Source organism: Phoca vitulina, unplaced genomic scaffold, assembly GCF_004348235.1.
Source record: "Phoca vitulina isolate PV1807 unplaced genomic scaffold, GSC_HSeal_1.0 scaffold16, whole genome shotgun sequence".
Classification (NCBI taxonomy): domain Eukaryota; kingdom Metazoa; phylum Chordata; class Mammalia; order Carnivora; family Phocidae; genus Phoca; species Phoca vitulina.
The window spans coordinates 8,173,641-8,200,512 of NW_022589719.1; the positions used below are offsets into that span (position 1 = coordinate 8,173,641).

The 26,872-nt window shown below is 34.4% G+C and overlaps 1 protein-coding gene and 1 non-coding gene across 6 annotated transcripts in view; one reads left to right on the forward strand and one right to left on the reverse strand.

The window, feature by feature from the left end:
• METTL15 (methyltransferase like 15) overlaps positions 1–26,872 on the forward strand; it is a 219,929-nt gene that overhangs the window by 173,886 nt on the left and 19,171 nt on the right. For 2 of the 5 annotated variants that reach the window (XM_032413855.1, XM_032413854.1), the window contains exon 6: positions 15,696–16,141. The exons of 1 other annotated variant lie outside the window; for it this stretch is intronic. In XM_032413855.1, coding sequence (XP_032269746.1) covers positions 15,696–16,141 — 446 coding nt within the window. Of the gene's footprint in view, positions 1–15,695; positions 18,258–26,872 lie in introns of those variants that run through there. 2 more of the 5 variants (XR_004300638.1, XM_032413853.1) reach the window with 2 other exon arrangements.
• LOC116638968 lies at positions 24,611–24,717 on the reverse strand. Its single transcript, XR_004300736.1, has one exon. It is a non-coding gene; the product is annotated as a U6 spliceosomal RNA (small nuclear RNA).

Sequence of the window (26,872 nt, forward strand, 5' to 3'; positions counted from 1 at the left end):
CTTATTTAGTGGATTTTCCCCTTTGCCACCTACTGTGCACCACGCTTTAGACCTGGGACTGAGGATATAAAAGAAGATAATAAAATATCTTTGGATCTTTTGCAGCCTAGTAGATGTTAATAGACCAATAATGTAGAATGGTAATAGTTTGTTGAAATATGTATAAAAAGGTCATTGCAAAAGCTTGCTGGAGAAGATCCTACCTTTGTGAGCATTAGGGATGAGTAGATATAAACTATAAGAAGAGGGAGAAAGGCATTTAGACTATGAAGAGAGCAATGATCACTGCCCTGTCATTGCTAAAACTGTGTATTTACAAGAAATGCACAATATCAAATGTATAGAAAATCTTCCAGTCTTCTCTTACAACATTTCCCAAGAAGCTTTAAAGAAAAAAATAAAAGGAGCTGGGTTTAATTATCCAAGATTTTAGCCATCAGAGCCCTTTTTTCTTAATTGTACACAAGCTTGTCCCCTCATTTTGCTTAGCAAGAGAATATTAAGCACTAATTTTTGGAACATAAAAACAACTATAAAGGGCTCCTTTTCTAGCAAGTGAGTCAGGAAAAGCCCAGTGTGTACTGCATTGGTTGAGTCTAGATTCTTAATCAAAAACATGTAATCAGTATTTGTGCAAAAGTGTTTTGATAATGACAGTAGTAGTAACTGTTTCTTTTTTAAACACACTATCAAGAAAGCTGATGAAAAAGGCAAATTTACAGTCTAATAACCTGAGCTAACAATATGTTATTTTCAATACAATGAAAAGGACAAAAGCCAAAGGTATTCATTACCGTTCCCAGGTAAGAGACCAGGGCAGTTGCCGCCTTCACCAGATGGGCAGTCTTTAGGCCTAACAATGCACATCTCCCCAGGGGAAAAGTGGAGAGAAAGCCAAACTCTTGCAACTTGATGCAAAGTGATTTGGGTTCCATTACAACATCTCTCAGTAAAAGGCTATTCAGGCTTAGAGTAAAGATTCTACCCTCATTTTCTCCCAGAAAATGAGATTGTTATATAAAACACTAGACATGGAATCGGAGCTTCTGGAAATCATTATGAGCCATGTGATTTCATCTTAACTTCCTTTAATTCTAACCAGGAAAAAGGAGATGAGATGGTTTGGTGAATGTACCATCTTAAAATTGTTGCTTTGTTTTGAGCACGCATAAAGACAAGAAAACTCAAGAACATCCTCAGGAAACTGAAAAATAAACACCCCTATATAATAAATAGAGTTTTTTAAAAAAATCAAGACAAAAAAACTAATGTTAATCTGTCCTTCCCAGAGTGTTTCTCAGATGAACTAGCCAGAAATGTTATGCCTCTCTTCCGGAGGAGTTAGATTCATTCTGTCTTATAAAAAGAATGGATGTAGGGGTGGGCTTCATGTTAAAAAGACCAAATTTCCATTTGGGTCCTGTGAACTTGGGAAGTGACCTTTAACCCTCAGCTTTTCACCTTTAAATGGAAATGAGAATATCTACCTCTTGCCTCAGAATTATTATAGGGACTTAATGACATAATTAAGATATGTGAGGAGTGATTAACACCAAACATACTTTAAGTATTTTCCTACCCAAAAAACAAATTCTATGGAATGGGTAGTTGTTATTAAAAATTAAAGTTCGTATTTCAGAAAGTTTGGAAGTGCTAGGTGAATAGAGTTTAACAATTATATTCAGAGCTTTACCATGCTAATGGACATTGTGGATCTCTAGAAGAGTGTAGCATGCTGCTTTTCTCAGACTTTACTTGCCAAAAGACACATTGGTATTTGGTTGGGGAGTGAAGGTGCTATATAGTTAACAAGGTCACTGTGCCCAGAACAGTAGATGGAAAATGCTTTCTATACAGGGGTCAAGATTCTTTTTTTTTCTCTTTTTGTTCCCTTAATGGTGTGTACAATCCTTGTTTCTAGCCCTCCTCACAATATTTACATATCATTCTCCCTATTGGGTTTGAATTTTTTGAGGGCAGGGACTACAATGTCTTCATAAACATTTTAATCCCCAGTGTTTAGTACACTGTGCATAGTAAATATTGTCTGAATGAATGAATGATGTATTATTCAGGATGCAGTTACTGAATTTTACCAAATACTCCTGATGCCAATTTTAATTGAAACAATTTCTGTTAGCCTCAGATTCCACGCAACTAATAAACGGACTAAATAAATTGGGATTTTGGATTTCTGAAAACAAATGGTATGGTTTAAAATGATTCACAAATATATTTCATCCTTGTGGAAATATGCTCAAGAAAGAAGATGCCCTGTGCAGAAAGGTGCTCCATGAAAACTAGAGCAAAGGCAGAAGGAAAGAATGGAGACAAATAAATACTTTGTGCTCAAGATACCAGAAGAAAAGTTGTATACTTGGATGGCAAGAGAAATCTAAAAGTTTAATTATGGGAAATAATCTGGCCAGGTGAATGTAATGCAACCTGGAAGCTTTAGGTTAGTTAAGTTAGGGCTCTTATTTGTTAGCATCAGTCATTAAATAGTCAAGGTGAAACTAAAAAGTGATTTTTAAATAATGTCTCATTTTTTTAAAGATTTTATTTGTTTGAGAGAACACACATGAGAGGTGGGAGGGGCAGAGAGAGAGGGCGAAGGAGGCTCCCCACTGAGCAGAGGCTCGATCCCGGGACCCGAGATCATGACCCAAACCAAAGGCCTAACCAACTGAACCACCCAGGCGCCCCTGATTTCTCATATCTATACCATGCTATCTTCATAGTCTTAAGGCCTAAATGCCACTTTGTAAACTTAGAAGTGCACCATTAATTTGTACAAAAGGAAAATTTTATACTTCCTTTTGGATACTGAAGTCTTTTAATCTGATGCCTAAATCCAATGAGAATTACTCAGATGCTTCAGAGGTTTCAACAACCCTCTACCCCACCTACTCTCCTATTAGTCCAGGATCAAAATAGAATTAGTTTGGTAGAATCTTCAAATTAACATATCAAATCCCTTCCTCACCTACTCCACTGTACAACTGAGAATAGCAAATAAATAAATGGATGAATGGCATTCATAAAGTAACTATACGGAGTATGTGCTTCTGAACATTTTCTTTATTTGATCTTTACAATAATCTTGTGAAAAGTGTTATCTCATGTTCTAGTGGGAAAACAAACTTAGAAGTTAAGTGTTATTGCCCCATATCAAACGGCTATTAAAAAGTAAAAGATCTGATCATTGAACCCAGTTTCTCCTTTCTATAGCCCAGCGCCATTTCTATTACACCATGTTGTCTTAATATAAGTATTGTCATTTTTTATGCTTTTCCATACGGATGTTTAAAGTGCATATGTGTAAGCTTAGTACTCACACAAACAGCCTGACCATAATTTAGGTGAAGATAACAAAGGACATGTAAAATATTAATGGAAATACTATGTTCCCTGGATAGGTTTTATGATAATGTAAATTTTATCCAAATCAGTTTAAAAACGTCAGTGCAATTTTAATCAAAATATTTGTTATATACTTTGTTGATTCTTTCTAAATTTAATTTGGAATAACAAATGCATGAGAATACCCAAGAAAATTTTTTAAGGAAGGATAATGGTGAGGGTAGAGGAGTTTGTACCACCTGATAGCAAAACATACTGGGGAAAAAAACAATAATAATTTGGTATTGGCAGAAAAATAAAGAAATACATCAGTGGAACACAATTGAGAATCCAGAAGATCTATTTGTGTATAAAAATATAGTATATGATCAAAGTGGTACTTCAAATGAGTAGGGAAATAATGTACAACTTAATAGAACAATTGGCTATGTAATTTTCAAAAAGATGAAGTTAGATCCCTACCTCATACCATACTAAAAATAAATTTTCTGTGAATTAAATATTTAAATATAGGAAATAAAACTAGAAATATACCAGAAAATATAGAGTTGATTAAATCTACATAATCTTGGTGTGGGGAGAACTTTCCTAAACTTGATAAAATCTAAAAGATATGAAAAAAATCTATATACTCTTTTAATTTCTGTATGGCAGAAAAACTCCACAAAGTAAAAAGACAGTCACAATCTCTGAAAAATATTTGTGACTATATATGAGAGAAAATGGTTAATATCCTTATTTTATAAATAGCTCTTCTAAATCAATAAAGAAAAAACAACATCAGAATAAGAACATGAACAAAGGGTTTGCTCAGTCAATTCATAGCTGAAATCAAATGGCCATTAGATTTGAAAGGATTCCCCATTCTACTAATTGCCAAAGAAATGCAAATAAATAACTGTAAACTATCATTTGTTCACTCTATTAGGCTAGTTAAGGTTAAAAAGAGTGCTAGTTTTAGTACTAGTGTAGACGTGGGGAGATGGGCTCTCTCATGTACTATTGAGGGAAATAAATTGGTACAATCTATTGAGAGAGTAAATTTAGAAGTATTGATCCAAATTTAAATGGGCACAAAAAGTCTTTGACCTAAATACTCTAATCCTATAGACTACTATCGTAGGCTCAAATAGTTACAAGTATTTTTCCCACAACGTGGCTGTCTGTTTATTTTGTAGAGTTTTTCTACCATGCAGAACTTTAAAATGTGTAATTCACATGTTTACTGCAGCATTTTTGTGATAGCAAAGAGAGAGAACATCCTAAATGTTGCTGTGATAGCAGTATGAGCTCCACCAGAGTAGAGACTGCCTCTATCATAATTACTGTACTCCACACCACAAACCACAAACATTTGTTAATGAACAAACAAAATGGATTATAATGCATCTATACAACTGAAATTTTTAAGATACACAAACAAAGCAATTTGCAGGTTATTGTGCAGATCATTCCCTCCTTACAAATACATGCATAGGTACATTTATATACAAAATGTCATATATATTTATCAAGGAAAAAAGTTATAAAATACACCTTTTGTTTGCTTTTTGGGGTGGGATTAAAGGAGTAATGACATTAATCTTTTACTACGTATACAACTGATATTTCTTTTTGCCTTTTTTTTTTTTTTTTAACAATGACTATGTTTATAACTTTAAAGTACAAATGCAGTCATTCTTTAAATCCACCAAGTCTTCTTGGTTCAAAGGATTTATGGCAGTGAACAAACAGTTCTCTTTTCACTGAGCACATCATCTAGTAGAGGAAGACAGGTGGTAAATAAGTAAATATTTGTCCCTGATAAGGTATTGTGGAAAAAATTAAATAGTGTAAGGGGACTTTAGTGACAGGATGCTACTTTTCATAACTGTTAAAGACAACAACCTTTCTAATTCTGTGATGTTTATTTTTTCAAGATTTTATTTATTTATTTGAGAGAGAGAGCACACAAGCAGGGGGGAGGGGCAGAGAGAGGGAGAAGCAGGGAGCCCAGTGTGGGGCTTGATGTGTAGCTCAATGTCGGGCTCGATCCCAGGACCCTGAGATCATGACCTGAGCCAAAGGCAGACACTTAACTGACCGAGCCACCCAGGCGCTCTAATTCTGTGATGTTTAAGAGGAGACCTGAATTAAGTATGGAATAAGCCATCCTAGCTATATGAAAGCAGATTTTCTAGGTACAGGTCAAAGAACCTAGGCAGGACCATGCCATGGTTCAGTTAAGGTACAGAGCTCAAGGTCAGGAAGGTGAGGTCAGAGAAATGGGGGTGGTAGGAAGCAATGGTTGCATATGACATAGAGACATTTGGCCAAGGTAAGAACTTCAGTTTCTATCTCATGTGATAGGAAGACCCTAGAGGTGCTGAGCAGTGTAATCACATGATCTAATTTTCATATGAAAAAGATTGGTCTGATGGCTGTGTGGAAAAGGTGATGATGGCTTGGATTAGGGTGATAGTAGTAGAATTGGTGAGAAATGGTGGGGTTCTCAATACAATTCAGATATAGAGCCATCAAAAATTTCTGGTATGAGAGAAAGGGAAGAATTAGAATATGAGACTGTCAGGAACTTTAAAAATCCTGCAACAACAAACCTGATTTGGAATGTGAGAATGGAGTGCCTCTTATGAGGCAGAACTCAATAATTTTCTTAAACAGCTTGGGTCAATCTCTATGTCAGGAATTTTCTCAACATTACTATGAGAGGTAAGTACCAAATAATGTAAAATTGAATTGAAATTACAACTTGTTACCCCATAGTGGATTTAATGTACATTAACTTTTAACTATACATTTTTTAAAGTGTACTTAGTGTACTTAACTTGAAAACATCTTGCTATTAAATGTATGTTAGCCTTTAATTCCTTCTTATAGTCAGTTTACTGACATAATTTTGCTATTATAAAGTATTAGAAGGATAAAAAACCTCAAAACATGAAAAAAATATTAGGAGGAAAACAGTTCTGCTATTTTGAAGAATTGAGAAAACTTGTGGTTTAAGATTTTATAGGTGTTAAGTGAAATAAAAGCTTACAGAAAATCTCAACAATATTGTGCACTAATCTTTGTGGAAAAAAAATAGAGCTGAAAACACTGAAGGTCTTGATGACCATTACATTCTCATGTCTTACGCTCTGGTTTCTCTTCAGATTGCATAAATCTTTCGCCTTTTACATTCTCATGTCTTATTTTATTCTGTAAAAGAAATATGCAAAACGTTCACCTTGCACATTGGCTCATTTCAGTTAATAAGGGCTTGCAAGTTTGCATTTCTGGAGGTTAAAGTTAATTGCAGGTGTTATGTTGCATGTGCAAATAGTTGATTCATTAAGACATTTCCAGCAAGTGTCAAATATCATTAAATACAAGGAAATAGTTATGTTGAGATAATGAAATTGCTAGCAAATTTTAGAGTTCATTTGCCCCATTAAATTCATAATTCGGTATCCACATTCACATTTGGCCAAAAAGTAGGACATTTCATGACATTATTTGAAAATTCAGTTCATGATGTTTTCTGTGACTAAAAAGATGCTCTTCATTTAGCCATTCTTTGATGTGACTGAGTATTATATTCTTCATATAGCCATCTAATGATGTGAATGAAACTGTAATAATGATCCTGGATTTTCATTCACTTATCCATTTATTTTTTTCCATTCATTATCTATTTATTATCTTTTCAACAAACATTTACTAAGTGTTTACTATAGTAGTTCTTAATCTTGGCTGCAATCAGAATCCTCTGTGAAGCTTTTTAAAAATAGTGATTACTGTGTAATAAACCCCTGAAACTGATTCCATAGGTCTGGACTGGGGCCAGGCATCTTTATTTTTTCAAAGGCTCCACAGGTGACTGATGTGCAGTCAAGGTTGAGAATCACAAGCTTCTCTGTTAAGTATGAGGGATATGAAGAGTGAACATGAAGTAGCTCCTATTCACAAGTCAAGGTACTGAGACAGACAAGTAAACTAGTAATTGCAGTAAAGTGTGACAAGTGCACACCTCTTCCCACTTAGAACTCATATACATTGGCCTAGTCCATTGGTAGACTAGAAAACACAAAAAGGAGATTTTCTCTAAGCACCAAATCAAATGAATCTGTATTTTCTGTCTTACCTACTATGCCTTAATCAAATGAATTAGCCATACAAGATCTGTGACTAAAATCAGGAAATAGAATAATAGAGAGGACCAGTTTCTATCTCTGATAACAGAATATAGGATATGATAAAGAAGTGGAAGAAGAGAGAAGGGTTGCAAAACAGTAAGCTCCTCAAGGGCAAGGACCAGTTCTCATTAATATTTTTCTTCCTTTGGCCTAATTTAGAGTCTAGCAGATATTCCCACATGGTCTCTACTTACCTAGGAGAACTCTGTTCCTTGCTCTCTGACCAGTGACTTACACAAGCAAACCCATTTTTGCTACCTTACAGGCACATGACATTTACTGATTGTCTTTAAACTTTCTAATTCAGACAAAGACACCTTGCTTCCTTAATACGCCGGTGATGGGTATTAATACCCATATTGCATGGAGCACTGGGTGTTATACGCAAACAATGAATCATGGAACACTACATCAAAAACTAATGATGTACTGTATGGTGACTAACATAAGATAATAAAACAAAATTTAAAAAAAAACACCTTGCTTAATCCTTGAGAGTAGGATTGTCTTTTCTTGTCTTTTTGTCTATCTGTACCATTGCCAGTTGATGTTTTGTTTTTACTATTTTAATTTCCATTACCATATGCTGTTTAAATTTTTTTTCTTTTTAATTTCATTTTATAAAATCTGTATTGTCAATCTTTCTTCCTATAAATTACAGAAACAAAAGTGCCAGTTTATAAAGGAAGGGTATCCCTGGAAATTGAACTTATCTAAAATAAGGCAGGATGTGTACTTTTGGTCCCCAGAGCAGCACCAAAAAGCTCCACAAAACATATTGCCCATCGCAGTCCTTTATCGTCTTCTGGTCCATGAAGATGTGACTTGCAGAGTTGATAGGACCATACCTGGAAATCCTACCCAGGAAACCCATTGCACATAGTTCAGATTAGGATTCCCTAAACAAAAATTTTAAAAAGCCCCAGAAGAAAAGCTTTTCATGGTTTGGAGTTATCCTATTATCTTTAAGACCATTCCTAAATAAAATGGAAGCTCTTATTTTCTTTCTCCATTATATGACATTGGCAAGGCCTACTTAGACCTTATAAAGAAAAAATTGTCTGATCACAGTGGTGTTAATTTTTCAGCTGCAAATTCATATTCAGTGTGGATATATTTAAAGTGAATATTAATTATATAAACATGAAGTTGCATAATATAAAATATGAATAAATTCTCACTTTATGTGAAATACTTTGAAATAAAAACAGATCCCTTCAATTAAAAGAACTAGTCAGGAATCTCATAGTTTCACAGCTAGCTGGCTGAATGAATTATAAACTATAGTTCTGCCACAGGAAGGTGCCATTTTAGCTGGTAAAGAGAAATGCCTACCATACTTTGTTATGTCAAATGAACCAATGCTATTATTTTATTAGAATTTATATGGTGATTTCAGGTATTATTTTGTTATTTTAACATTTTCTATTTTCATTATTTTTTTAATTTAATTTAATTTTATTATGTTAGTCACCATACAATACATCATTAGTTGTTTTTTTTTTTTTAAAGATTTTATTTATTTATTTGACAGAGAGAAAGATAGCGAGAGCAGGAACACAAGCAGGGGGAGTGGGAGAGGGAGAAGCAGGCTTCCTGCCGAGCAGGGAGCCCGACGTGGGACTCGATCCCAGGACCCTGGGATCATGACCTGAGCCAAAGGCAGACGCTTAATGACTGAGCCACCCAGGCGCCCCACATCATTAGTTTTTAATGTAGTGATCCATGAGTCATTGTTTTCATATAACACCCAGTGCTCCATGAAGTATGTGCCCTCCTTAATACCCATCACTGTGCTACCACTTCCCCCCACCCCCTGCCCCTCTAAAAACCTCAGTTTGTTTCTCGGAGTCTGTAGTCTTTCATGGTTCATCTCCCACTCTGATTTCCCCCCCTTCATTTTTCCCTCCTTCTCCTAATGTCCTCCATGCTGTTCCTTATGTTCCACAAATAAGTGAAACCCTATGATAATTGACTTTCTCTGCTTGATTTATTTCACTTAGCATAATCTCCTCCAGTCCCATCCAATGTGTTGATGTAGAAGTTGGGTATTTATCCTTTCTGATGGCTGAGTAATATTCCTTTGTATATATGGACCACATCTTCTTTATCCATTCCTCTGTTGAAGGGCATCTCTGCTCTTTTCCAGAGTTTGGCTATTGCAGACATTGCTGCTATGAACATTGAGGTGCATATGGCCCTTCTTTTCACTACATCTGTGTCTTTGGGGTAAATACCCAGTAGTGCAATTGCTGGGTCATAAGGTAGCTCTATTTTTAATTTTTTGAGGAACCTCCACACTGTTTTCCAAAGTGGCTGTACCAACTTGCATTCCCACCAACAGTGTAAGAGGGTTTCCCTTTCTCCACAACCTCTCCCAAATTGGTTGTTTCTTGCCTTTCAATTTTTGCCATTCTAACTGGTGTAAGGTGGTATCTCAATGTGGTTTTTATTTGAATTTCCCTGATGGCTAATGATGATGAACATTTTTTCATGTGTCTGTTAGCCATTTGTATGTCTTCTTTTGAGAAGTGTCTGTTCATGTCTTCTGCCCATTTTTTTGACTTGATTATTTGTTTTTTGGGTGTTGAGTTTGAGAAGTTCTTTATAGATCTTGGAAATCAGCGCTTTGTCTGTAGTGTCATTTGTAAGTATCTTCTCCCATTCTGTGGGTTGCCTCTTTGTTTTGTTGACTGTTTCCTTTGCAGTGCAGAAGCTTTTTATCTTGATGAAGTCCCAAAAAGACCCCAGATAGCCAAGGAAATGTTGAAAAAGAAAAACAAAGCTGAGGGCATCACATTGCCTGATTTCAAGCTTTATTACAAAGCAGTGATCACCAAGACAGCATGGTACTGGCACAAAAACAGACCTATAGACCAATGGAACAGAATAGAGAGCACAGATATGGACCCTCAATTCTATGGTCAAATAATCTTTGACAAAACAGGAAAAAATATGCAATGGAAAAAAGACAGTCTCTTCAATAAATGGTGCTGGGAAAATTGGACAGCTATATACAGAAGAATGAAACTCGACCATTCTCTAACACCATACACAAAGATAAACTCAAAATGGATGAAAGACCTCAATGTGAGACAGGAATCCATCAAGAGGAGAACATAGGCAGTAATCTCTTCAACATCGGCCACAGCAACCTCTTTCAAGATATATCTCCAAATGCTAGTGAAGCAAAAGCAAAAATGAACTTTTGGGACTTCATGAAGATATTTTCATTATTTTTTGAAAATATATTCATTGACAGTATCAAGCAAATATTATTAAACTCTCTGCTTTTCTGTTATTTCATCAAATTGTTTAACATAAAGTCAGGTATGGCTAATTCAGTGCTGTTAATAACCACATTCTCAAATGTATATCTCTGAAATGTGATAAAATGTCAAGAATGCTAAGCAATTACCATGTTGAGCCATCCATTTAATATCTATAAAATATTAGAGATAATGTTATGAAACAAAATTTTAAAGCATTAAAGCAAAAACATGCTACATTATTTGATGCTTCTTGTGTTCCATGGATGTTTATGTCCTATTTTACATCAAAATACATGTAAATTGAAATTTATTTTATAATACATTTTTTCCTTGAGAAAATTAGTGTTGAATTATGCAAGGTTTAAATTATGCAAGTCTTTAGGAATACACCCTTCCTGAAGCATCCTCTAAATCCAAGCTCTAAAACATGAAGAGTTGTATATTTGTTCAGATTTTAGAATATTTTAAAATACATTTCCCAGTGACCAAAACTCTTTCTGTGGAGCATGGAGCGATTGAATAACAAATAGAAAAAAAGTTGACCTCCCTCTTTAGCTTTGACTTTGATATTTTGTTTCTGAGAGACCTGCTTGTTAGAAGATAAATTCCCTAACGTCTAAACTAGCCTTTCAACAGAGTAGTTTTTGTGGATGAAAGAGTGAACCCATACCATGGATTTGGTTAACTTTAGACAGCCAGGTTCTCAGCTCCCTGGTAAAAGTATGGTATTATTTCTTTCTTTCTCTGATTGTTTCCAAGAAGATTAATCAAGTGTGTCTTAATGTACTACTGGACCTACAGGTTACTAAAATGTGAACTAAGGCACCAGCCTTGTATAATTTACTTTGCTGTAAGAAGCATGCCAATGAGACTTAAATGCCAGGATTGCAGCCATACTTTCTGATCTTCATCCATAGAGAATCTGGACCACAAGGATTACATTTCTATGGGATAATATTCTCTAGGAACAAAAATTTTAAGACATGAGTAATCAAGTAAAAAAATTAAATAGAAAATTCCTTTATAAGTTCATTGAACATTATACTTTAATATATTTGTATGACAATGGAGTAAGTTTAAGGAAAATTATTGATTTATTTAAAAATCAACATTTTTTGTTTATCCTATTCTTGAAAACTAAATGGAGCTTGTCTGTTTTGATGTGCATATTTTAAAATGTAAATAGTATCATCTATGCATCATTTTGTAATTTTCTTCTTTTACATATTGTAGATACATTAATCCCTTACCAGATACATGATTTGCAATTTTTTCTCCATTCTTTCGGTTGTCTTTTCACTTTCTTGATGGTGTCCTTTGAGTAACAAAATTAATTTTGATGATGTACAATTTTCTTTTGTTGCTTGTGATTTGGGTGTCATATCTAAGAATTTTTTTTGCCAAATTCAAAGTCATTAATGTTTATCCCTGTGTTTTCTTTCTAAGACATAATTCTAAGAATTTTATAGTTTTTGCTTTTACATTTATGTCTTTGATCCATTTTGAGTTAATTTTTCTATGTGATTTAACGGTCCAACTCCATTTTTTATTATATGACTATCTATCTAGTAGTCCTAACATATTTGTTCAATTAACCATTCTTTCCCTATTGCATGGCTTTGACATTCTTGTCAAAAATCTGTTGCTCATGGGGCTTATTTCTGAGCTTTCAATTATATTCCATTGATCTCTATGTCCATTGTTGTACCAGCACCACACTGTCTCAATTACCATTGCTTTTTAGGAAGTTTTGAAATCCCTAAGTGTGAGTCTTCCTTCTTCATTCTCTTCCCTTCACCTCCCCGCCCCCCCGCCCCCCGGATCATTTTGGCTGTTCTGGGTCTCTTAAAATTCCATATGAATTTTAGAATTAGCATGTCAATTTGTATTAAAAAAGTCAGCTGGGATCTGATAGAGATTGCATTGAATCTTAAACTAATTTGGAGGAGTATTGCCATCTTAAACAATGTTTTTTTTTTTAAATATTGTTTGTAGCTTCCATAACATAAGGTTTACCTTTCTTTTGTTAACTTTATTCCTAAATATCTGATTCCTTTTGATGCCATTGTGAATGGAATTTTTTTGATTTTTTTTTTTGGATTGTTAATTATTAAGGATAGAAACACAGCTGATTTTTGCATGTTAATTTCATATACTGCTGCTTTGCTGAATCCATTTGTTAGTTCTCATAGGGTTTGTGTATATGTAATCTTTAGTGTTTTCTACGTATAAGATCCTGTCCTCTGTAAACAGAGATAATTTTACTTCCTTTCCAGTTTTGATGCCTTTTAGTTCTTTTTCTTGTCTGATTGCTCTGACTAGAACTTTCAGTACTGTGTTGAATAGAAGTGGTGAAGATGGGTATTCTTGTTTTGTTCATGATCTTCAAGGAGAAGCTTTTAGTCTTTCATCATTAAGTATAATATTAGCTTTGGGTTTTCATATATGGGCTTCATTATGCTGAGGTACTTTCCTTCTATTCCTAGTTCTTGAGTATTTTTATCATGAAAGGGTGTTGAATTTTTTCAAATGCTTTTTCTGCATCATTTGACATAATCATGTGGGGTTTTTTCCTTCATTCTGTCAATGTGACATATTAGATTGATCAATTTTCATTTGTTGAACCATGACCATCCCACTTGGTCATGGCGTATAATCCTTTTAATATGCTGCTGAATTCAGTTTGCTAGTATTTTGTTGAGGATTTTAATGTTTAGATTCATAAGAGATATTGATCTGTAATTTTCTTGTGATGCCTTTGGTTTTAGTTTCATAGTAATACTGGGCTCATAAAGTAATTTGAGAAGTGTTCTCTTTTCTTCAATTTTTTGGAAGCATTTGTGAAGTAATGTTTTTAATTATTTGAATGTTTGGCAGAATTCAGCAGTGAGGCCGTCTGGGCCTGGACTTTTCTTTGTGGGTTGCTTTTGATTACTGATTCAATCCTTTCACTTGTAATAGTTCTATTCAGATTATCTATTTCTTCCTGGGTCAGTTTCAGTAGTTTGTTTCTTTCTAGGATTTAGCAGTTCTAGTGGATGTGTAGTGATATTTCATTGTGGTTTTAATTGGCATTTTTATGACTAATGATGATGAACATCTTTACATATGTTTATTGACTATATATCTTTTGTAAAGTGTTTGTTCAAATTCTTGAACATAGGTGGTTTGGCTTCTTATTAAGTTGTGAGATTTCCTTACATATTCTGGATAAGAGTTTTGTCAGATATATATTTTAGGTTTAGTGTTTACTCTTACGTCTGTGATCCATTTTATATTAAGTTTTGTGTACAGTGTGCAGTAAGAGTTGAAGTTCATCTTCTTTTATGATAATCAACTTTCATTGAAAATCTGTTCTTTCTCCATTGAACTAACTTAACAACTTGGTCAAAAATCAATTGCTTTTATAAATGTGTGTCTTTTTCGGAGACGTCCAAATTTTGATAATTATGTTATTTGGTGCATTTGCATTTACAGTTGTATTTTCCTGCTATATTGACCTTTTTCTCAATAAGAAATGTTTCTCTTTGGGTCTAGGAGTTCTCCTTTTTAAAGGTTTGTTTTTTCTAATATTAATATGATCTCTCTTTTTTATGCTTCTGTCTTTATGGCATATCTTTTCACAGCCTTTTGCTTACTTTTACTTTTATTTGCATTTTTATATTTAAAGTACATTTCTATACATTTCTGTAGACAATGTATAGTTAGGTCCTGCTATTCTTCAGTCAGATAATCTCATTTATATTGGAGTATTTAATACATTTATACTTAATGTAATTATTGATATATTTGATTTTATTGTCTGCCATTTTACTATTTGTCTTCTCTGTCTAATTTCTGTTTTCTTGTTCTGTTCTGCTGTCTTTTATGTTAAGCAATATTTTTTGTGTACTATTTTTATTCTCTGAGTTTATTAGCTTTATTTCTTTGCATTACTTTTATTGATTGCTCTAGGGACCACAATATGCAACTTTAACTTCCAGTACAACATATGAATTTTGCAAAAATATAGCTCCATTTACCCACTCTAATCCTTTGCACAAATCAATACCTATATTATAATGTATATAAATGTAAAAAATATTGTTATAATTTCACTTAAAGAGTCCTGTCTTTTGAAGAAATTAAGAGAAGAACCCATATGTAGAGAGGTATATGGATATCTTATAGATGTATCTATAATCTCTTTTTCTGTATGTGCAAGTTATCATCTGGTGTCATTTTATTTCAGCATGAAGTGTTTCCTTTAGCATTCCTTGAATGCAGACATATTAGCAATGAATTCTCTCATTTTTTATTTATTTGAAAATGTCTTTGAACCTTTAATTCTGAAGAATAGTTTTAGATAGCCTTCTTGGAAGACAGATTTTTTCCCTCAACAATTTGAATGTTATTCCAGTATTGTATAGCTTCCATTGTCCTCATGAGAAAATAACTGTTAATCATATTTTTGTTCTCCTTTATGTATTTCTTTATTGTAGTCAAGATTTTTCTGATTATCTTTAGCTTGTCGTAGTTTGATTATGATGCACCTAAATGCAGTTTTCTCTTCTTTATTCTATTTGTAGTTCACTGAGCTTCTTGTATCAGTGAGTTAATATTTTTCACCCAAGTTGGGAAGTTTTTTAATCACTAATATTTGTCTGCCTCTTTCTCTACTTGTTTGACTCCAGTTACTGTTATGAGTTATGAAAGCTGTTTCTGACACAATAGTTTAAATCTTGATCGGATGCTTGGAAATAAAATGGAAGAATGAATGAAATGCCACAATTTTCTAATGAAACGTAGTTCCTTAAATATATACACACACAACCCAGTAAATTTATGGTAGAAAATATTAATTTTTCCTGTCCTCTTTTCCTGTTTTTACAAAATCTATTCGTAGGTGCATTTCCTCCATCTGCTGTTTTTGCACGGAAAGACTTGCTACAACGATCTACCCATATTGCTACCAAGACTTTCCAAGCTTTTCGAATATTTGTGAACAATGAACTCAATGAACTTTACACAGGACTGAAGACAGCTCAGAAGTTTCTGAGACCTGGTGGCCGCCTTGTTGCCCTCTCCTTCCATTCATTAGAGGATCGCATTGTCAAACGATTCCTGCTTGGGATAAGCATGACAGAAAGGTTTAACCTAAGTGCTAGACAGAAAGTGAAACAAGGATCGCAACTGGGTTCAGGTCATGAAAACAAGGAAGGGGCCTCTATAGGCAGGGCCCCTTTAATGTGGGAACTGATACACAAAAAAGTACTTACTCCAGAAGATCAGGATGTACATGATAACCCCAGAGCACGCTCAGCCAAGCTTAGAGCAGCCATCAAATTATGAGAAAGAAAGTTTTCATCATTTGATCCTTCAAGTTTTCCCTTCACAGTTTGTCTTTTTTTTCATGTGATATTACTTGATCAACTTAATATAAGAAAGTATGAGATATATCTATCTATCTAAAGAGATGTACTATATATGTGTCGAAATTGAGGGTATTTACCATTTTTTTCCTCAGAAAGAAAATGTCAGAAATATTAGCATGACACAGAAAGTTCAAGGAGCAGCAGCATGTCAAAACTGGAAAAATGTGTTTATCTGAGCATTATATTTAACTTCTGAAATGCAGTCCTTTCTCTAATCAGGAAATCTTTTAAAAAGAAGAAGAGTACTATGTGTATTTATCTAAATATGTAAGCTCAAGCTGTCAAAAGAGAGAGATTATAATTGTGTCTGCATGCTCTAAATTCTGAATTTAGATATTCAAATTTGCAACAGACTTTCTGTGGATCAAATAATTAATGATCATGGAAGAAATTTTAATTTCTGTTTGGGAATAATTTAGTAGTACTATAGTCTTCTTAAATATAGGTATTATGCAAATTTTAAATTTTCAAGTATTATTTTTAAAATGCATCATACTGTTAAATGTCACTTTTGAAATTATAGTGTTCATTGTTTCAAAGGGATTTTATAATATGATATATGCCATTTTATCACATTGCAAAGTAAAAATGTAGGATTGCTCTAATAGCTATCATAGAGAATGTTTCATGAAACTTATATTTAAAGTAAATTATGTTTATTTTAATAATATCCCAGAATGCCTTTGATGCATAATAAAATCTGTCATCATTTGAATCCTGCATTTTTTAATTGGGCTATTCAAAATAATTCAACCAAGTCTATTTGAAATAGAAAAGTATATGAAAAAGATATTAAAATGATTGTGCCCCTAATGTTTTTACCTACCCAAAAGTAACTATAATAGTAAAATGTTTATTTAGGAGACATTCACTTGGTAAAGGATTCTTTAACGTATTGAGATTGATTCATGATTCACATATCAACTTTTTATATGTAAATATGCATTTCTAATTTTTTCAGTTATTCCGCAAGTACTAACTAGGCAGAGAAACAAAGGTGAATAAAATACACATACCTTACAGTACTTGTCCTATGGAGTTTAAGTCTAGTGGAGAAGAGTAATGGTAGTTAAATAATCACAAAAATTAATATAAAATTAACGCAGTGGTAAAAGCTACAAAGAAGCAATACTGGGTACTGCAAGAACATCTAGTAGGGATTTCACTTACTGAAGGAAAACGGGTCTGACCTTGTGATGCTTGAATTATGACTTGAAGGATGAATAAGAGATATAATTAGTCAAAGGGTACATTGGCATGTTGATAAAAAGTACATATAAATGATGGCTTTCTTAAGTGATTCTCCCTAAAATCATATTTATACTATTAATATGCTTAGTAAACTATTCAAATATAGGAAAAATTCATCTTCCTCAATCATGTTGACAGATGCTGAATTGGTGAGTACAAGTGAATAAAATATCAACATAAGTATTGGCAAAGGATAAGAATGAAATACTCGAATTCACTGTAGATTTACTTTATCTACCTCTGTAATATTTAATTTAAGTTCTCAAGCTTGTTTGCTGCTTTATAGGTTTTATTCAAATCTGGGCAATTATGCAGTGGAATTAATTTCTAATTGTGCAGAATTAGAAAATATTGTAGGGAGCAGTGTCCTCAAATTAGAAAAAAATGAATGTACTTACCTTGTTCCTCTGAATCTTTCCTGAAAAAATGTTTGTTTCTCTTGCATATAAGTCATAATTGTGAATGAGAAAGATTCCCAAAGGTACGTTCCCATCCAAGTATCTGGTTAGAAAATAAGAGATCACACTGTTATATTCAACAATGATTTACCTATTTCATCTGTCATTTTTGGATCCTGTATAGTATGGGGATTTTTTCTTTAATGTTAAATGGAAAGTGACTGCACCAGGTTGAATAGTATTTCCCCCCAAAAAATTCATGTCCTTCTCAGAAGGACATATGATCACTACAGATGTAGGTAGTTCAGCTGAAGTCATACCGGAGCAAAGCAGGCCCTTAATCCAATATGTGTGGTGACCTTATAAGAAGAGAAGAGAGGGGCGCCTGGGTGGCTCAGTCAGCTAAGCATCTGTCTTCGGCTCAGAACATGATCCTGGAGTCCCAGAATTGAGCCTTGCGTTGGGCTCCCCGCTCAGCAGGGAGTCTGCTTCTCCCTGGCCCTCCTCCCTCTCATGCTCTCTCTCTTTCTCTCTCTCTCAAATAAATAAATAAAATCTTTAAAAAAGAAGAAGAGAAGAGAAACAGAGATGCAGGGAAGAATGGCACATGAAGATAAAAGCAGACATTAGAATGATACATCATACAAGCCAGGGGACACCAAGGATTGCTGGCAACCATTAAAAGCTAGGAGAGAAGCTTGGAAGAGATTCTCCCTCAGTTTTAAGTAGGAGCCAACAACTTTGCTGACACCTTGATTTCAGACCTTCCGACTCCAGAACCATGACAAACACATTTCTGTTGTTGAAAGCCACCCAATGTGTGGTAATTTGTTACAGCAGCCCTGGGAGTTTAATACCGTGATAGAAAAAAATCTTGACTATGCATGAAAAAAATCCTTTCTTAAATAAACACAAAATCGTTTTAAAATGTTGTAATGTAAGGGGCGCCTGGGTGGCTCAGTCGTTAGGCATCTGCCTTCGGCTCAGGTCATGATCCCAGGGTCCTGGGATTGGGCCCCGCATCGGACTTCCTGCTCAACGGGAAGCCTGCTTCTCCCTCTCCCACTCCCCCTGCTTGTGTTCCCTCTCTCGCTGTGTCTCTGTCAAATAAATAAATAAAATTTTCAAAAAAAAAATGTTTAAAATGTTGTAATGTAAAAATAGAGGAATTATTTTCTGTAATTAGGCTGTTTACCACAATCATTCTTGCCTGCTTCTTGGTCTTTACATGAATGAGTTTTAAATGGTTAATGCTGGAAAATGTTTTTGTGAAATCCAAACAATACATACAGAAATAACACTGATTATTAAAATGAATGTGTATTTCTTTTCCAATAAAATATAATGAATATAAAACAAGCAATTGTTTTACATTTCTGAATTTCTTTTTTTTTTTTTTTTAAGATTTTATTTATTTATTTGATAGAGACACAGCGGGAGAGGGAACACAAGCAGGGAGAGTGGGAGAGGGAGAAGCAGGCTTCCCGCTGAGCAGGGAGCCCGATGCGGGGCTCGATCCCAGGACCCTGGGATCATGACCTGAGCCGAAGGCAGACGCTCAACTACTGAGCCACCCAGGCGCCCCCATTTCTGAATTTCTTATCGACTGCTTTCTACCAGCCATTTTAATATAGCATCAATACCATTGTGTAGTACATCAGTTCTTAAGAGGTTTTAGTTCATTGCTTATTAAGAAATAAAATTAAATAACTGCACACAGTTTTTAGTTGATATCTCTATTTTATATTCATTTTGTTTTAAATATTGTATATTACTGTATAATCTTTGGAGTTTCTCGGGTTTTGGGATACATGAATTGTATCTATATCTCTTTTCTATTTCATGTAATACATGGTATGTGATTTGTGCTTAAAGTCATTTATATTGTATTATTTATTATGTTGCAACCAATAGCTTATAAGAGAATACAGTATGCTTAAGTAGGTTTTTTGTATATCTTAAAATTCACTTGCAAGCATTTGAAAATCATATTTTCTTTAGTCTTTGCAGAGTATTACATATCTTCAAAGGTTTATAAAATTCTTTTTTCTGATTTTTGTTTTTAAGTAAGTAGAAATAATGATGACCCTACACTGCAGATTTCTAAAACAATTTTAATTTCATTTCAAGTCTCTCATTCAAAAATATGAGAGTTCTTTTTTTTTAAGATTTTATTTATTTGTCATAGAGAGAGCAAGCACACACGAGCAGGGGGGAGCGGCAGGCAGAGGGAGAAGCAGGCTCCCTGCTGAGCAAGGAGCCTGTTGCAAGACTTGATCCCAGGACCCTGGGATCATGACCTGAGCTGATGGCAGACGCTTAACAGACTGAGCCACCCAGGCATCCCAAAATATGAAATAGTTCTTAATGGAACATTCAAAATGTACAACAAATAAAAAAATTGTATCTGCACTTTTACTTCGTTAAAAAAAAATATATGTATATATTAATTACATAGCACGTATTAAAAGCTGCGGGGGGAGGTTCTGGCTGGCTCAGTTGGAAGGGCATGCAGTTCTTGATCTTGGGGTCATGAGTTCAAGCCCCACGTTCGGTGTAGAGATTACATATAAGTAAACTTTTTTTTTTTTAGAAGCTGACTAGGAAGAAATCAAAAACACTTCTCACTTCTCTCCTTTTTAATAGTTTTATTTTATACTATATTATCCATTACATTAATAAATTTAATCAATTTAAGGTGATTGACATTTTTTAACTTTTTAAATTGAAGTACAGTTAATATACAATGTTATATTAGTTTCAGGTTTGCAATATAGTGATTCCACAATTCTGTACATTACGCTATGCTCACCATAATAAGTGTAGCTACTACCTGTCACCTCACAAAACTATTATAATATTATGGACTATATTCCCTACACCGTACTTTTTATTCCTGTGACTTACTTATTTTATAACTGTAGCCTGTACCTCTTAATCCCTTTCACCTAACTCACCCATCCTGTTAATCCCCTACCCTCTGGAAATCACTCAGTTTGTTCTCTGTATTTATGATTTTGTTTCTGGGTTGGTTTTTGTTTTGTTTTGTTCTTGGTTGTTTGGTTTTTTTGTTTTGTTTTTTAGATCCTACATAAAAGTGAAATTATGTGTTATTTGTCTTTGTCTGAGTTATTTCACTTAGCATAATACCTCTAGTTCCAGCCATATTGTCACAAGTGGTGAGATTTTATTCTTATGGCTGAGTAATATTCCATTGTATGCATATACCACATCTTCTTTATCCATTCATCTGTTGATGGACACTTGAGTTGCTTCCATAACTTAGCTACTGTAAATAATGCTGCAATAAACATAGGGATGCATATATCTTTTTGAGTTAGTGTTTTCATTTTGAGGGGGTAAATATACAGTGGTAGAATTACTGAGTTGTGTGACATTTCTATTTTAATTTTTTGAGGAAACTCCATACTGTTTTTAGACCAATTTACATTCCCACCAACAGTGCATGAGGGTTTCCTTTTCTCCACATCCTAGCCAACACTTGTTATTCCTGGTCTTTTTGATACTAGACATTCTGACAGGTGTAAGGTAGTATCTCATTGTGATTTTGATTTCCATTTCCCTAATGATTGATGATGTTGAGCATTTTTTCATGTGTCTGGCCATCTGTATATCTTCTTTGGAAAAGGGTGTATTCAGGTTCTCTGCCCATTTCCTAATTGGATTATTTGTTTGTTTTGGTGTGGAATTATGTAACTTCTTTATATATTTGGGGCATTAATCCTTTATTGGATATTCTTTTTATTTAATTTTTTTAAAACTGTATTTTAGATTTATTTAGGGCCATTTGCACATGTTTATAGAATATTTAGTTTAACAGATGACAAGACAGCTCCCCTCAGTGGGACCCTGGCCTAAACATACTTGCTTTACTTATATAGTAAAAGGATAACATTAAAAATAGAAGCTTTTGATTTGTTCTTCTTGTATTTAAACTCCCTTTCCGTTTCTCTGTTCACATTGATATATGAATTTCTTATGCCAGCTGAGGTGGCATTATGTTTCAAATTTACTGTAGGAAAAGAAATATGAGGCAATATTAGCATGTACTCTCACAAACTGAGCCCTACCTGTTAGAATATTTGTAATGGATAAGAATTAACTAAAATTGCTTATGGTCAAAATTGTGTAATTATTTTAATTAAGCTACTTTTCTATTGAGTTTTTGTGATTGCTGTATTAATCTAATAGATTGTGTGTAAGCAACATTCTATAATAGAAAGGGCTAAGTAATAAAGAATAAAAGGGAATTTTGTGAAGTGCCTCATAAATATAAATTTAGTGATAGAAATCTTGATCAGAGATATATTTGTCTCAGAACCACAATGCCATATGCTCCATGTTGAAAGAAGCATGGTTTGTAAAAAATCGGCATCATATTCTAAAGAGGCTGGATTGTATAACAAGCATAACTATTTTTATATTATTTTCTCAAATTTCATCTGTTTATAGCTACTATTTCCAACTAATGTTTGGTAACACACAGCATGAACTGCAGAAATACTAAGAGAAAGTTTAAATATAAATTATTTTTTGTAAGTCTGGTTGTAGCATAAATTTCCCAAACCATTAAAAATTTCAATAGAATTAATTATTTAAGATGCAATGGTGATAGTTCGTAATGCCTGTTATTTAGATGGACCTTAAAATTCTTCACAGACTTTGGCCACTTCACTCTTTTCTTATATAGTTTACCAAAATTGTTGGACAATAAAATGAAGAAAAAATTTAATGCTCTGATATGCAAAACAGAAGTTTGCCTCGTTGGTAATGTCACATTTCCTTAAGCAATTCTTCTTTACCTTAAATACTGAACAAGTTTTCTATCATTAGCTTATACCCTATTAAATATATCATTACCCAGGCACTAAAATACAAAGGTGAAATCAAACGATAGAACATACTCCATTTCTCATTCTTGAATAATTGCTTCTGTCCATTAAACTCCATCCTTATGCTTTGGACAATATACTTGTCTGCCTTGCACAGGGTAAAAATTTGCATTGTTAAACTATCAAATAGTATGATTCCTTATTCTTTCTCAAGGAAAAATGTTATCCAACTCTTATAGGTGCTAAATTGAGGAGGAGGCTGTATGGCATTGTAAATTACGCTATTGGCTTTGGACTCAGAAAAACAGGTTTGAATTCCAGGTCTGCATATATTAGTTGAATATACAAACTTGAGCATGCTCTTAATCTCTTGAATCCTCATTTATTTCACTTTAAGATGAGGATAGTATTGGTACTTTCTCATCAGGTTGCTATGAAGCAAATAGAAAATACTCAACAAATATTTATGAGTTAACTGAAAGTTGTAATTACCAAAATGTAACATTTCTGAACATCATGATTAAGGATGTGTATGCTTTATTCTTGGTAATTTTAAGCTCAGCCTCTGCATTACTAGCAGCAGTTGTGACTAGGTTATAGTCAGCTTCACTATTTGGAAACTTTACCCCATTTATTATTTATTTAATACCCCCAGTGTTTGCAATACATTGACAAGTTATATAAAACACAGTCATTGCTTTTGTTGAGTTTCCGTTTATAAGAAAACAAAATGGGAAAAAAAGAACCAGTTGCTAAAGTTACTTGATTTTCATTTAGGTTGGAGAAAGTATTTGTCTTCCTACACTTCCATTCCAGTAAGTAGCCAACCTATGTGGTCCTTATATTAAGATTCTTCAAAATACATTTTGGGGGGGGGAGGGGAAGGAAATGAGTACTTTGTGAAATAAGAGATAGAACATTGCTATAGGAGTATAAAAAAAGTTTCTTACTTCTGCACTTTAAAGCCAATGAGAAGGACTAAATATTTGTGTTGCAGATGTTAAAGGGAAAATAACTAGTGAAAGATAAGGGAACTTTTTATACTTAGAATGAGCTGATGACCTTTTTTACAGCACCGTAGAAACAGATACTACAGAACTGAATCCATGTAATTCCCACCTCCTTATCCTCATTTTGGCATTTACAAATCTTGTCCTTTATCTCTATTTTGTACTCCTACATCTCAGTGGAGAGATTAACCTTGCTCCTTTTCTATTTTCTCTGGGACTTAGTTCAATTAATTTCGCTTGCCCCTCCAGTCTTTAATCTGTTCTCTGCTAGTATCTTTCCTTCAATCTACATACTCAAGAGTGCCCTGGGCTAAAAGCAAACAAGGACTTGGGTGTCCCGGGATGAAGCCCCCGTGTAGGGCTCGCTGCTCAATGGGAAGCCTGTTTCTCCCTCTCCCTCTGCCTGCCGCTCCCCCTGCTTGTGCTCTCTCTATCAAATAAATAAATAAAATCTTTTTTTTTTTAAAGATTTTATTTGTTTATTTGACAGAGAGAGACACAGCGAGAGAGGGAACACAAGCAGGGGGAGTGGGAGAGGAAGCAGGCTTCCCGCAGAGCAGGGAGCCCGATGCGGGGCTCGATCCCAGCACCCTGGGATCATGACCTGAGCCGAAGGCAGACGCTTAACCGACTGAGCCACCCAGGCGCCCCTAAATAAATAAAATCTTAAAAAAATAAAAAAGGCAAACAAGGACTAAAATCTCTCCTTGACTCTGTTTTCTTTACCAAAATACCACACCCATCATTCTGTTTTCTTTTATTACTTGCCTTCTTAAAGTCTACACTACCTCCAACTCCTCACCTGTCTTTCATTTATCCTATCCATAACTGTCTATAGAAACTGTTCTCTTAATGATTACTGGTGGCTTCAATTTTTTTTATGGAACATTCCACAAATTTGCATGTCATCCTTGCACAGGAGTCATGGTAATCTCGTTTGTATCATTTGAATTTTAGTGTAGGTGCTGCTGAAGTAAGCACAATGGTGACCTCTTAATTACCAGACCCAATATCCTAATCTCCCTCTTGACTTACTTTGTCTCTGCAGTGTTTGACAGTATTGATCTATGCTTCCATAAAAACCTGTTTTCCATTGCATTCTCCAAAATCACTCCTTCTATGGCTTTATTTCTCTCGCACTCTGATTCCTTCACTAGATTCTCTTCTTCTGTCTCATCAAGTCAGACCATGTCTCATGTGGTTTGTTCTCATGGTGTAGGTAGTCTGAAGGCAGTACTATGAAATCACTCCATGATCATCTGTGGAGCAGATGAGAGTTGGGTATCTTGCCAAGATAACAGACGGTGGAAGCAACAGAGATTGGAGTCTTCCTGGATGTTTAAATTGACATCAAATTAAAGTATATACTAATCAGGACTTCAGCTTTGGTAATGGCAGACAATAACTTAGACCACCCATCCCACTAGGAATAATTAGAAAATCTAGAAAAAAATGTTTTTGTTTTTTAAATAAGATGCCTATTTGAAAACATTAGAAAGCTAATAAGGCAGTGAAAAATATCTGGGAGAAGAAGGAAACCCAAAGAGTTTAACCCAGAATTTGTAACTGCCAGTTGCCAAATCCAGAAGAGGCAGCTGAGAAAGGGAACAGAACTGTTGACAATCTTGTGGGGTGTACAGGTGAACTCGAATCCAATTGGATCTTGAAAGAACTAAAACTCAGTTTCAAATCATTTTAGTCCTTGAAATTGGATTAAATTGATCCTAGTCCCTAGACTTGACCAAAGCAAAAAAAAAAAAAAAAATTCTTGCACACAAATCATTTTTATAATTTTTCATATTTAATGTCCATTACTGAACCAGAAAATAACCAGTTATGAAGAGACAAGGCATGATTTTTTTAAAGATTTTATTTATTATTTGACAGTGAAAGAGAGAGAATGTACAAGCAGGGGGAGTGGCAGAGAGAGGGAGAAGCAGGCTCCCGCTTAGCAGAGAGCCCAACATGGAGCTCCATCCCAGGACCCTGGGATCATGACCTGAGCCGAAGGCTTAACCGACTGAGCCACCCAGGTGCCCCAACAGGGCATGATTTTTAAAAGAAGGAGAAAAATACAGATAATATAAAAATATTCATGGGGTATGCAGACAAATGCTATAAATATGCTCAAGGAAATAAAAAAGAACTGAAAATATACAACTGAAAGATGTAGTTCTCAAACTTAAGAATTCAGTGGATTAATTAAAGAGCAGATTATACCCAGCTAAAGATAAATCATGAACTGAAAGATATTTCAGAAGGAAATATCCAGAATAATTCATGGAGAGACAAAAGATAGAAAACACAAAAAATGTAAATGGCGCAGGAGTTACAATAAAGGTCTAATTCATGTGTAATTGGAATCCCAAAAGGAGAAAAGAGGAAGACATAAAAAGGAGTAGAAGTCATTTGAAGAGAGAATGGCTGAGAATTTTCCAAAACTGATGAAAGACATTCAGCTACAGATTCAATAAGCCTCAAAACTACCTAGAAACAGCATCTTAAAACCTGTTGGGAACTAAAATCAAAGGCAGCAGGCATTCTCTAGGAATATGGCTCACATGAGCTATTCTTGGAGAAGGGGAACTATTTGATGATGAAATAAAGGAAAACAAGATATGGAAAACAAACAAAAAAAATCAGTAAGGGAGAAGTTTGGTGAAGGATACTGTGATAAGTTTGGATGAGCTTACTTGTATCTTTGTAAATACAGATCTAAGAGTAAACAACCATGGTTATGGCTACAGAACAGAATACAAGCTTAAGTCTTGAAAATGTAAAATTAACAGAACACACCAAAATTATGAGGTTAAGAGGTCAAGATATAGGGAAGTATAAGGGCACCAATTTCTTTATTTTTAGAGCAAGGAGTCAATACTGTCAAAATTTGAAACATAGTTTCTTTTAAAAACATTCCAACCTCAAGGGTGCCTGGGTGGCTCAGTCGGTTAAGCATCTGCCTTTGGCTCAGGTCATGATCTCAGGGTCCTGGGATCAGGCTCCATGCTCAGTGGAGAGTCTGTTTCTCTCTCTTCCCCATCCCTCCCCCTGCTTGTGCTCCCCCCCACTTTTCCAAATAAACAAAATCTTTAAAAAAAAAAAAAAATCCAACCTTTTTCTACATCTCATAACTGTA